We start from the raw sequence: 13,304 nt of genomic DNA on the forward strand, positions 1-13,304 counted from the left end.
AGATCGAGACCACGGTGAAACCCCGTCTCTACTAAAAATACAAAAAAATTAGCCGGGCGTGGTGGCGGGCGCCTGTAGTCCCAGCTACTCGGAGAGGCTGAGGCAGGAGAATGGCGTGAACCCGGGAGGCGGAGCTTGCAGTGAGCCGAGATTGCGCCACTGCACTCCAGCCTGGGTGACAGAGCAAGACTCCGTCTCAAAAAAAAAAAAAAAAAAGAGTTAGTGTTGACCTAATATTGTAGCAAGATTAGTTCTTCCTGCTTTCAAATTTTAATTATTCTAGTTTGTTTTAAAGACTCATTCTCTGAAATGTTTTATATTTTCTTTATTTGTTTAGGTTCCAGAGTTCTAAATCTGGAAAGATCTACCTCCATAGAGATGTACGGCTCCTGTTCTCTAGAAAGTCAATGGAGGTTGATAGCGGTGCTGCATATGAACTCAAATCTTACACTGAATCGCCAACAAACCCTCAGTTTTCACCAAGATGTTGATAAGGAGTGATGATTTAAAGTATTTACTCAGTACCCAAGTTTGCAAGTAAAAATTAGCATAGAATGGATTGTACCAAATTAACAATCAGGAGAGTGGATCCTCTCCTGTTATCCTGGACCAGTTTTTATTAAAGGATTCCTGAAATGAAATCCATATATTCCATGTAGACTGGAAAAACTCATGTCCTAATCCTTTTTGTACTGTTGAAACCACTTCATTGGACATGTTGCAATAGCAAAACCCCCAGTTAGATTAGTGTTTACACATTTTATTTCTCAGTTATTTAATATTTAATGTTTTCCTTAATACTCAAGTGATGTTTGTCCCTAGTGTTCTAATGTAGCACAAATCCTATGTAAAATCATACTATGTATTTTTGACATTAATGTTGAAATCTGAAATATATGCACAAGTCTTTAATTTTGTGTGATGTGTTAAGTGCTGTTCATTTAAGTTATTGAAAATGAGAATAAAATGTTGAGCTTCTTTAAAATTAACACACTATGCAAGCATGTGTACTTTTTATATCTCTCATGTTTAGTTTTTATAACACCATATCCAGGTTGCTATCTCACATAGTAACCCTTTAACATATTGTATTAGCAGTGCAGTGTGGACTAAGCTGCTTCACATTCCCTTTGCAAGTTCAGATCATCATGCCCATTCATAGCCAGGATTCCTTATCCCCAAAACAGTTCTATTTTTCCTTAATCACTACTATAGAGTCTTTACATTAAATTACTGTCCTATGCTAGATAATTTTCTCAAATTGTTAAAAGAACATGTACTTTGGAAACAAATTAGTATTTATATTGTAAATATATGCAAAAAAAACTAAGAAATGTGTACTTGGCTTTTATTTGTAGATGAGACATTTATGTGATTGAGTGAATTAGCCATTAGGCATTTTCATTCTAGTTCTACAGCTGCAAAGAGGGAGGGGGAAGATGTCTTGAGTCTTGTTCCCGATTTATCACTAAGTGCATCAGAAGTCTGTCTTCCAACACCCTTGGAAAGAACAGGGTGGTTTTTAGATGTTTGTGCTCAGACAGTGGGCAAAGCAGATTAAATAACAAGGCAAAAATAGTAGGAATGCTGGTAGAAATCTATGACCGCAGGTTAAAAAAACAGACCACTCAAGTAGGCCAGACCCAGGAGACCTGGGAATCTAGAACCTGGTAAGCACTCTGGAATTGGGAAAGGGGAAAGTCTACTTTTGGACCCAGGCATTAGACCACTTAAGAGAATCTATCAGTCCAGGTGATGAATGTGTGGCTGCAGGCCAGCAGGCTGTGGAATGGCAAACAGATACCTTTTTTTTTTTTTTTTTTTTTGTGAGACGGAGTCTCGCTCTGTCACCCAGGCTGGAGTGCAGTGGCGCGATCTTGGCTCACTGCAAGCTCCGCCTCCCGGGTTCACGCCATTCTCCTGCCTCAGCCTCTCCGAGTAGCTGGGACTACAGCCGCCCGCCACCACGCCCGGCTAAGTTTTGTATTTTTAGTAGAGACGGGGTTTCACCATGGTCTCGATCTCCTGACCTCGTGATCCACCCGCCTCGGCCTCCCAAAGCGCTGGGATTACAAGCGTGAGCCACCGCGCCCGGCCTGCAAACAGACCTTTTATATATTTCTTTTAAAATACCAGTTAAAGAAAAAAAGTCTATTTCCATAAAACTAAAAAAAAAAAAAAAATTTCATTGGTGCAAATTTATGAAGATTGTTTTCAGTCTTTAGACTGTGTGGAAAACAGATGGGACAAGGACCCAAAGGTTTGGATTGTAGTCCCAGCTCTAATGGTATCTGATGGAACTGACTCCAGGAATCCCCTAATGTTTCCAGGTCTGTGTGATTGAGAAAATGTGGTGAGAGTATGATTAATCTGCCTTCTCTTCTTAAATTCTGTTATGTAATCCTTGAAATAAGTATTTCAGTACATAAATCTAGATATGCATTTGGCAAAAGTCAGTATTGATAATTTTATGTAAAACTTGGAAAACATCAAAAATATTTTTAAATTTTTTTTGACCTCTCCAGTAAAGTTTACCCAAAAAATAGTCACATACTTGTGTGCAGGTGTCTTTTTGCATGGATACCACACCGGAATTCTTTCTAGTACATGGTCTTCCAACCTTTCTGAGCACTTTTTAGAAACTTTGAAGTTGAATGGAACACCTGGGTGCATCCTGTGCTTTCTTCCTGGAAAGTTTGTGCAGAGCAAGCACGTGCTGACCTTTTGCTCCTCTACTTCTTAGGGCCTTTTTCACTTACGTTTTTCCTCTGTGAGGTATAATTACCCAGCATCTGTCTGTTCTCACTTGCCCTGGCATTATCTCTATCACACTGATTCTTTTTCTACCCTTGTGTAGTTACAGGCCAAGGCATTACCACATCTCTATTATCTGTATTCAAAGATTGTCACTAGATTATCTAACAGTTGAGTGTTGGCATGCACAGAAAGATACCAGCAGACAACCAGCATTGTTACCTGTGACAGATATGAGAGATCTTACTGCAGGCCCACCTGGCAGTGTTGCAGATCAATAAAATGAGTCGTAACTGATAACTCCCTTTAAAAAGGAACTACGGTTGGGAGGCCGAAGCGGGCAGATCACAAGGTCAGGAGATCGAGACCGTCCTGGCTAACATGGTGAAACCCTGTCTCTACTAAAAAAAAAAAATACAAAAAATTAGCCAGGCGTGGTGGCGGGCGCCTGTAGTCCCAGCTGCTCAGGAGGCTGAGGCAGGAGAATGGCGTGAACCCTGGAGGCGGAGCTTGCAGTGAGCCGAGAATGCGCCACTGCACTCCAGCCTGGGCGACAGAGCGAGACTCCGTCTCAAAAAAAAAAAAAAAGGAACTATGGGATCACAAATAACCTTTGGAGATTTTCTTCAATGAGAATGCTAAAATCTGTCATGAGAATTAAAAAAATCAAAGTGATGAAATGAGGTCTAGCTGGAAAATACCCAATAGAAGCTTCTCCCCTCTTGCCATTTTCCCTCACCAGATCTGTCATTCCCTGAGGGCTAAGGAAGGGCAAAATTTCTCCTTCAAAGGCTTCATCTTTGAAATCCTCACTCTTTCCTAGTTAACTTTATGAATAAAGTGGTGATTCTTTTCTAACTTAATTTATAAATATAAAATACATGTCTATTATACAAAATGTTCACACCATATAAGTATATAAAGTAAATGTCAAAGTCCCCTCCCTCAGGTTGCCCTTTGCAGCTACTGCTTTAACAGGGCTGGTGACTGCTGAAAATTTGGTATGTGATACGCTGTATGGTTTGCTAGACCTAGGGAAACAGGACCAATCTAAATGGAAGTAGGCTTTTCATATTGGTGAGCATTAACTCTAAATCCATAGACTGTCCCTATGTAGCACTGGAATCAGCCCATTCTACTCCATCATGGGCTATCTGTGGGAGATATGGCAAAAATGTGGACATGGGGAGAAGGAAGAGAATATCTGAATGCTTGCAGTGTGCTAGGCATTGTATAGTCAGTTTATATGTCACTGAGTCCTTAAAAACCGTACTTCAGAAAAAGAGTGGAAATTCTAGTTATTCTCCAGTTAAAAGGGGGTTTGAAGCTTGCCCAAGGTCATACTGGCAATAAGTAGAAGAACCAGAATTCCAATCTGGGTTAAAAATTGTCTTTTTCACTCTACTACAGTGATATTTTGCCTTTTTTCCTCATTTCCGTTATATTTTTCCACCAGAAATATACTTTCCATAATATTCTTGGAAGTGAAGATAATAACTTTCCATGTGGTAAGTGAGATATAGTAAGGAAATGCCTACCTCAAGTGTCCAATTTTTTTAAAACCTACAACTTTGGGAATGAATATCCTAATGCAACTCAGAAGCTATTCAATGTAATATACTGTCAGGAGGCATGAGGTAAAGATTCAGTTTTTCAGGTCTCTTCCAGATCCCCTTTTACCCTATTGTTCACTGGTTTTTTGTTTTGTTTTGTTTTTGCTTTTGTTTTTGTTTTTTGAGATGAGTCTTGCTCTGTCACCCAGGCTGGAGTACAGTGGCGTGATCTTGGCTCACTGCAACCTCCGCCTCGCAGGTTCAATTGATTCTCCTGCCTCAGCCTCTTGAATAGCTGGGCGCCTGCCACCATGCCCAGCTAATTTTTATATTTTTAGTAGAAACAGCGTTTCACCATGTTGGCCAGGCTGGTCTCGAACCCCTGACCTCAGGTGATCCGCCCACCCCTGCCTCCCAAAATGCTGGGATTACAGGCGTGAGCCACCGCACCCAGCCCTTTCTTTTTCATTTATCCAAAATTTTCCTGTTCCAACCACTAAGTCTCTAGAGAAGTGGGATCATCCACTTTCTAAGTTCCACTTTCAACACACAAGTTGTTGAAACTGCTGTTTACAGTTATCTGACCTGTTTGTTCAGTTAACAATCTCTGGGCTTTGCTCATAGAAATCACCATTCATCCCAGGATTTTTGGTGTTCAGCATCTCACTTGGTTTCCCTGAGTTGATTTTCCAGTCTCTTCCTCTCATTCAAAATGTATTCTGTTCTTGGTGTTTGCTACACTCTGATGATGCAGGTGGACTTCCTCTCTCAATTGTTTGAGGATTGAATGGAGGGAGACATTACTTCATCTCCTTACTCCTATAAACTCTTGAACTAGGCCAACTAAACCTCAGAAAGAACCCTGTTCCTTTTAAAGCTTTTATACACCTATCAAGTTCCAAATCAAAAAATTATTTTGTGCATGTATGCATCAGAATCACCAGGGGAACTTTGGTTAAACATCAATTCTTGGACCTTGCCCCAAACTTAAAGAGAATCTCTGTCTAAAGGGTCATTCCATTATTCTATTCCCTATGGCTAATAGAATTAATTAAAAATTCAGTTCCTTGGTTGCCCTAGTTACATTTCAAATGCTCAATAGTCATATGTAGCTAGTGGCTACTGTATTGGAGAGCACATATATAGAATAGTTCCATCACACAAGTTGCTATAAGACAGCACTAATCGCCGGGCGCGGTGGCTCACGCTTGTAATCCCAGCACTTTGGGAGGCCGAGGCGGGCAGATCACGAGGTCAGGAGATCGAGACCACGGTGAAACCCCGTCTCTACTAAAAATACAAAAAATTAGCCGGGCGTGGTGGCGGGCGCCTGCAGTCCCAGCTACTCGGAGAGGCTGAGGCAGGAGAATGGCGTGAACCCTGGAGGCGGAGCTTGCAGTGAGCCGAGATCGCGCCACTGCACTCCAGCCTGGGTGACAGAGCGAGACTCCGTCTCAAAAAAAAAAAGACAGCACTAATCTAGAATACACACACACCTTGGAGATGTTGCAGGTTTGGTTCCAGACCACAACAATGAAGTAAGTCATACACATTTTTTTTATTTCCAGTGCATATAAAAGTTACATTTGGCCAAGCGCAGTGGCGCACCCTGTAATCCCAGCACTTTGGGAGGCTGAGGCAGGTGGATCACCTGAGGTCAGGAAAGACCAGCCTGACTAACATGGTGAAACCCCGTCTCTACTAAATACAAAAAATTAGGCATGGTGGCACATGCCTGTAATCCCAGGTACTTGGGAGGCTGAGGCAGGAGAATCAATTGAACCCAGCAGGTGGAGGTTGCAGTGAGCTGAGATGACATCATTGCACTCCAGCCTGGGCAACAAAAGCGAAACTCCCCTCAAAATAATAATTTAAAAAGTTATGTTTATACTATATTATAGCTTAGAAGTGTGCAACAGCATTATGTCTAAAAAGATGCACATACCCTACATAAAAAACAGATTATAGGGCTGGGCATGGTGATTCACACCTGTAATCCAAGCAGTTTGGGAAGCTGAGACGTAATTACTTGAGGCCAAGAGTTCAAGGTTAGTGAGCCAAGATCACTCCAGCCTCGGTGACAAGTGAGACCCTGTCTCTAAAATAAATAAAAATAAAATATAGTTTATTGTCACTTGAACCCGGGAGTTCAAGGTTATAGTGGGCTATGATGGCACCTCTGAACTCCAGCCTGGGTGACAATGTGACACCTTATCTCTAAAAAATAAATTAATAATCTATTGCTTAAAAAATGCTAACAATCCTCTGAACCCTCAAGGAGTCATCACCTTTTTGCTGGTGGAGGGTCTTGCCTGTATGCTGATGGCTGCCGACTGGTCAGGGTAGTGGTTGCTGAAGGTTGAAGTGGCTGCGAGAATTTCTTAAAAGAAGACATCAGCGAAGTTTCTCATCAATTGACTCTTCCTTTCACACAAGATTTCTCTGTAGCATGCAGTGCTATTTGACAGCATTTTACCTACCCACAATAGAACTTGTTTCAAAATTGGAGTCAGTCCTCTCAAATCTTGCCACTGCTTTATGAGCTAAGTATATGTAATATTTTAAAATACTTTGGCCGGGCACGGTGGCTCACGCTTGTAATCCCAGCACTTTGGGAGGCCGCGGCGGGCGGATCACGAGGTCAGGAGATCAAGACCACGGTGAAACCCCGTCTCTACTAAAAAAATACAAAAAATTAGCCGGGCGCGGTGGCGGGCGCCTGTAGTCCCAGCTACTCGGAGGCTGAGGCAGGAGAATGGCGTGAACCCGGGAGGCGGAGCTTGCAGTGAGCCGAGATTGCGCCACTGCACTCCAGCCCGGGTGACAGAGCGAGACTCTGTCTCAAAAAATAAATAAATAAATAAATAAATAAAAAATAAAAAAATAAAATAAAATACTTTGTTGTAGCAATCAATCTGAAAACGAAAGCAATTACGTTTACAACAGCTACAAAAAAAGTAAAATACCTAGGAATAAATTTAAGCGAAGAAGTGGAAGACCTCTATGAGGAAATTTTTAAAACACTGATGAAAGAAATTGAAGAGAACACACACAAAAATGGAAAGCTATCTCTTGCTCATGGATTGGAACAGTTAATATTGTTGAAATGTCTATACTACACAAATTGTACTACAAAACTATAGTAACCAAAACAGAATAGTACTGGCATAAAAACAGACACATAAACCAAAGGAACAGAAGAAAGAACCCAGAAACAAATACACAGGCAACCCATTTTTGACCAAGATGCCCACAACATACACTGCGGAAAGGACAGTTTCTCTGGTGAACGGTGCTGGGAAAATGATATCCCTGTGCAGAAGAATGAAATTACATCCTTATCTTTCACCATATACAAAAATCAAGTCAAAATGGATTAGAGATTTAAATGTAAGACCTGAAACTACTAAAAAAACACATTGGGTAAATGCTCCAGGACATTGGTCTGGGCAAAGACTTTTTAGGTAACACCTCAAGAGGTGTTGCACAGGCAGCAGGCCGGGCGCGGTGGTTCACGCCTGTAATCCCAGCACTTTGGAAGGCTGAGGTGGGTGGATTACCTGAGGTCAGGGGTTCGAGACCAGCCTGACCAACATGGTGAAACCCCATCTCTACTGAAAATACAAAAATTAGCCAGGCATGGTGACGACTGCCCGTAATCCCAGCTACCCGGGAGGCTGAGGCAGGAGAATCACTTGAACTCGGGAGGCGGAGATTGCAGTGAGCCGAGATCACGCCATTGCACTCCAGCCTGGGTGACAGAGCTAGGCTCCATCTCAAATAGAAAAAAAAAAAAAAATGCACAGGCAACAAAAGCAAAAATAGACAAGTGGGATTACATCAAGCTAAAAATCTTCTGCATAGCAGAGTAAACAAGTGAAGAGAAGAGAAGCTACAAAGAACATTTGCAAACTTCTATCAAACAAGAGATTGAATATATAAGGAATTCAAACAATAGCAAAAAAAAAAAACCCCAAATAATCCAATTTTAAAATGCACAAAAGACCTGACTAGACATTTCTCAGAAGAAGACATATGGCTGTGTACAGTGGCTCACGCCTGTAATCCCAGCACTTTGGGAGGCCAAAGTGGGCAGATCACTTGAGCTCAGAGTTCAAAACCAGCCTGGACACCACAGTGAGACTCCCTCTACAAAAAACTACAAAAATTAGCTATGCGTTGTGGCACACACTTGTAATCCCAGCTACTTGGGAGGCTGAGGTGGAAGGATTGTTTGAACCTGGGAGGCAGAGGTTGTAGTGAGCCAAGATCACACCACTACACTCCAGCCTGGACAACCAAATGAGACTCTGTCTCAAAAAAAAAAAAATGTTAATTTTAAAAAAAGAAAAGAATTCAGATCCTTGGCCAGGTGCAGTGACTCATGCCTGTAATCTCGGCACTTTGGGAGGACAAGGTTGAAGGATCACTTGAGGTCATCAGGAGTTCAAGACCAGCCTGGCCAACATGGTGAAACCCTGTCTAAAAATTAGCCAGGTGTGATGGTGCATCCTGTAATCCCAGCTACTCAGGAGGCTGAGGCATGAGAATCGCTTGAACCCAGGAGGCAGAGGTTTCAGTGAGCCACTGCATTCCAGCCTGGGTTGGCAGAGTAAGACTCTCTCTCAAAAAAAAAAAAAAAAGGAAAGAAAGGAAATCAGTGTGTCAAAGAGATATCTGCACTCCCATGTTTACTGAAGCACTATTCACAATAGCCAAGATACGGAGTCAACCTAGGTGTCTATCAACGGATGAATAGGTATAGAAAATGTAGTATACATACATAATGGAATATTATTCAGCCATCAAAAAGAATGAAATTCTGTCATTTGCAGCAACTGGATGGAATTTGGGGTCATTATGTTCAGTGAAATAAAACAGACAGAGCAAGTCAAATGTAGCACGTTCTCACTCATATGGGAGCTAAAAAAAGTGGATCTCATGGAGATAGAGGAATGGTGATTACCAGAAGCTGCGAAGGAAGAGGGGAGAGAAGGATGAAGAGAGGTTGGTAATGAATACAAGTGAAGTTTTTGTTGTCATTTCAACAACATTCACAGCATCTTCATCAGGAGTAAATTCCGTCTCAAGAAACCAGTCACTTTGCTCATCCATAAGAAGCAACTCTTCATCCATTCAAATTTTATCACGATATTGCAGTAATTCAGTCACATTGTCAGATTCCACTTGTAGTTCTCTTGCTCTTTTTGTCACATCCGCAGTTATTTCCTCCACTGAAGTCTTGAATCCCTCAAAGTCATCCATGAGGGTTGGAATTAACTTCTTCCAAACTTCTGTTAATGTTGATACAATGACCTTCTCCCTTGAATCACAAATGTTCTTAATAGCATCTAGAATGGTGAATCCTTTCCAGAAGGTTTTCAATTTAGTTTTCCCACATCTATAAGACAAATCACTGTATATGACAGCTATAGCTTTACAAAATGTATTTCCCATTAAGACTTGAAGCACTCTGGGACGTCAAGATAGGCGGATCACCTGAAGTCAGGAGTTCGAAACCAGCCTGGCCAACATGGCAAAACCCCGTCTCTACTAAAAATAAAAAAATTAGCCAGCCGTGGTGGTGTGTGCCTGTAAATCCCAGCTACCCAGGAGGCTGAGGCAGGAGGATCGCTGGAACCCGAGAGGCAGAGGCTGCAGTGAGCCGAGATTGTGCCCACTGCACTCCAGCCTGGGCAATAGAGCAAGACTCCATCTCAAAAAAAAAAAAAAAAAGACTTGAAAGTTGAAATTATTCCTTGATTTATGGACTACAAGATGGATGTTGTGTTAGAAAGCATGAAAACAACATTAATCTCCTTGTACACCTCCATCAGGGCTCTTAGGGGACCAAGTGCATTGTCAATGAGCTATAATATTTTGAAAGGATTTTTTTTTTTTTTCTGAGCAGTAGGTCTCAATAGTGAGCTTAAAATATTAACTAAACCATGTTGTAAACAGATGTGCTGCCATCCAGGCTTTGTGGTTCCATTTACAGAGTACAGGTAGAGCAGATTTAGAACCCTAGGATTTTCAGAATAGTAAATGAGCATTGGCTTCAGCTTAAAGACAGCAGCTGCAATAGCCCCTAAGAAGAGAGTCAGCCTGTCTTTTGAAGCTTCGAAGCCAGGCATTGACTTCTCTCTAGTATGAAAGTCCATTTTCCAACAGAAAATGGATGACATTTTCCAACAGAAGGTTGTTTTGTCCACATTGAAAATCTGTTGCTCATTGTAGCCCCCTTCGTCAACTAGCTTAGCTAGATCTTCTGGATAACTTGCTGTAGCTTCTCCATCAGCACTTTCTACTTTACCTTATACTTTAATGTTATGAAGATAGCTTATTTCTTTAAACTTCATGAACTCAACTCTGCTAGCTTCAAACTTTTCTTCTGCAGCTTCCTCACCTCTCTGAGACTTCATAGAACTAAAGACAGCTAAGCCCCTGTTCTGTATCAGGTTTTGGCTTAAAGGGGTGTTGTGGCTGGTTTGCTCTCCTATACAGATCACTCAAACTTGGACCATATCAGCAATAAGGCTGTCTCGTTTTCATATCATTCATGTGTTCACAGGAGTAGCACTTTTAATTTCCTTCAGTAACTTTTCCTTTGCATTCATAACTTGGCTAACTCTTCGTCACAGAAGGCCTAGTTTTCGGCTGTCTCAGCTTTTGACGTGCCTTCCTCACTAAGCTTAATCATTTCCAGCTTTTTAAAAATGTTTAATCTATTTATTTGTTTATTTAGAGACCAGGTTATGAGACTGGCTAATTTTTGTATTTTTGGTAGAGGCGAAGTTTACCACATTGCCAAGGCTGGTTTCAAACTCCTGGGCTCAACAATCCACCAGCCCCAGCCTCTCAAAATGCTGGGATTACAGGCATGAGCCACCGCACCTGGCCATTTCTAGCTTTTGATTCAAAGGAAGAGATACGCAACTCTTCCTTTCACTTGAACACTTAGAGGCCATTGTAGGGTTATTATTTGGCCTAATTTCAATATCGTTGCGTCTCAGGGGATAGGGAGGCCCGAGAAGAGAGAGACAGGGGAATGCTGGTTGGTCCAGCAGCCAGAGCATACACATTTATCTGTTAAGTTCACCGTCTTATGTGGGAGTGGTTTGTGGTACTCCCCCAAAATTACAATAGTAATATCAAAGATAACTGATCACAGATCACTATAATAGACATAATAATAATGAAAACGTTTAAAATATTGCAAGAATTACCCAAACGTTACACACAGACACAAAGTGAGCACATGGGGTTGGAGAAATGGCACCTATAGAGGCTGGATGCAGGGTTGCCAGAAACCTTCAATTTGTGAAAAACGCAGTATTTAGAAGTATAATAAAATGAAGCCCCAAAAAACAAGGTATCCCTAGATGGCAGTTTAAACTATGAATGTCCACCAGCGCAGTGGCTGAAGTCTGTAATCCTAGCAGTTTGGGAGGCCGAGGCAGGCGGAGCACTTGAGGCCAGGAGTTTGAGACCAGCCTGGCCAACATAGCAACACTCCGTCTTTACAAATTATTATTATTATTATTATTTGAGACAGTTTCACTCTTTTTTTTTTTTTTTTTTTTGAGACGGAGTCTTGCTCTGTCACCCAGGCTGGAGTGCAGTGGCGCAATCTCGGCTCACTGCAAGCTCCGCCTCCCGGGTTCACGCCATTCTCCTGCCTCAGCCTCTCTGAGTAGCTGGGACTACAGGCGCCCGCCACCACGCCCGGCTAATTTTTTTGTATTTTTAGTAGAGACGGGGTTTCACCGTGGTCTCGATCTCCTGACCTCGTGATCCACCCGCCTCAGCCTCCCAAAGTGCTGGGATTACAGGCGTGAGCCACCGCGCCCGGCTGAGACAGTTTCACTCTTGTCTCCCAGGCTGGAGTGCAGTGATGTGATCTCAGCTCACTGCAACCTCCACCTCCTAGGTTTGAGCAATTCTCCTGCCTCAGCCTCCCAAGTAGCTGGGATTACAGGTGCCCACCACCACGCCCAGCTAATTTTTGTATTTTTAGTAGAGACGGTCTTACCATGTTGGCCAGGCTGGTCTCGAACTCCTGCCCTCAAGTGATCCACCCGCCTCAGCCTCCCAAAGTGCTGGGATTACAGGTGTGAGCCACCGCGCCAGGCCTACAATTATTAAAAATACAAAAATTAGCCAGGCATGGTGGCATGTGCATGTGGTCCCAGCTAGTTGGGAAGCTGAGGCAGGAGAATCACTTGAACCTAGGACACAGATTGCAGTGAGCTGAGATGGTGCCACTGCACCCCAGCCTGGGTGGCAAAGTGACACTTTGTCTCAAAAAAGAAAAAAACTATGAAGGTGGAAGTTATTTCCTGGAGGCTGTGTAAACCTAAAAGAGAAGGGGATCCAAAGACAGAACTGTTAGAATGCTCCCATTAAGAGGCAGGTTAAGATTCAACAGGGAGGTTGAGTAGGAGGAAATCCATGAGACAATAGTATCCTGGAGATCAAGAGAAGGGAGTTTTGACAAACAGGGTGCTAGGGACCAGTGTGCAGTTTTACACATTAAGGTTCATAATGGTGCAGAGTGGTGTTAGTTGGGAAAGAATGGCTTTCCAAACAGGTCCTCATAGTGGAGCGTTGCCCATGGTGAATTCTCCATCTGACCAAAGTCTGCCCCCCAGAAATTCAAACTTCTCCTCCTGCGAGTGTCACTATCAGAAACAGATCCTTTTTATCCAAGGTCACATAACCAATTTAAAAAAAAAGGCCAGGTGTGGTGGCTCACTCCTGTAATCCCAGCACTTTGGGAGGCCAAGGCGGGTGGCTCACTTGAGGCCGGGAGTTCGAGACCAGCCTGGACAACATGGCAAAACCCTGTCTCTACTAAAAATACAAAAAGTTATCAGGGTGTGGTGGTGGGCAACTGTAATCCCAGCTACTTGGGAGGCTGAGGCAGGAGAATTGCTTGAACCCAGGAAGCAGAGGTTGCAGTGAGCCGAGATTGTGCCATTGCACTCCAGCCTGGGT

The 13,304-nt window shown here is 42.6% G+C and overlaps 1 protein-coding gene across 12 annotated transcripts in view; it reads left to right on the forward strand.

The window, feature by feature from the left end:
• Window positions 1-989, forward strand: part of ATOSA (atos homolog A) — a 110,031-nt gene extending 109,042 nt beyond the window's left edge. For all 12 annotated transcript variants that reach the window (XM_063640673.1, XM_063640676.1, XM_063640677.1 and 9 more), the window contains one exon: window positions 338-989. In XM_063640673.1, coding sequence (XP_063496743.1) covers window positions 338-491 — 154 coding nt within the window. In that variant the 3' untranslated portion in view covers window positions 492-989. The remainder of the gene's footprint in view (window positions 1-337) is intronic.
• The last annotated feature ends 12,315 nt before the right edge of the window (window positions 990-13,304 follow it).

The sequence above is a fragment of the Symphalangus syndactylus genome, chromosome 5 (assembly GCF_028878055.3).
Source record: "Symphalangus syndactylus isolate Jambi chromosome 5, NHGRI_mSymSyn1-v2.1_pri, whole genome shotgun sequence".
Classification (NCBI taxonomy): Eukaryota; Metazoa; Chordata; class Mammalia; order Primates; family Hylobatidae; genus Symphalangus; species Symphalangus syndactylus.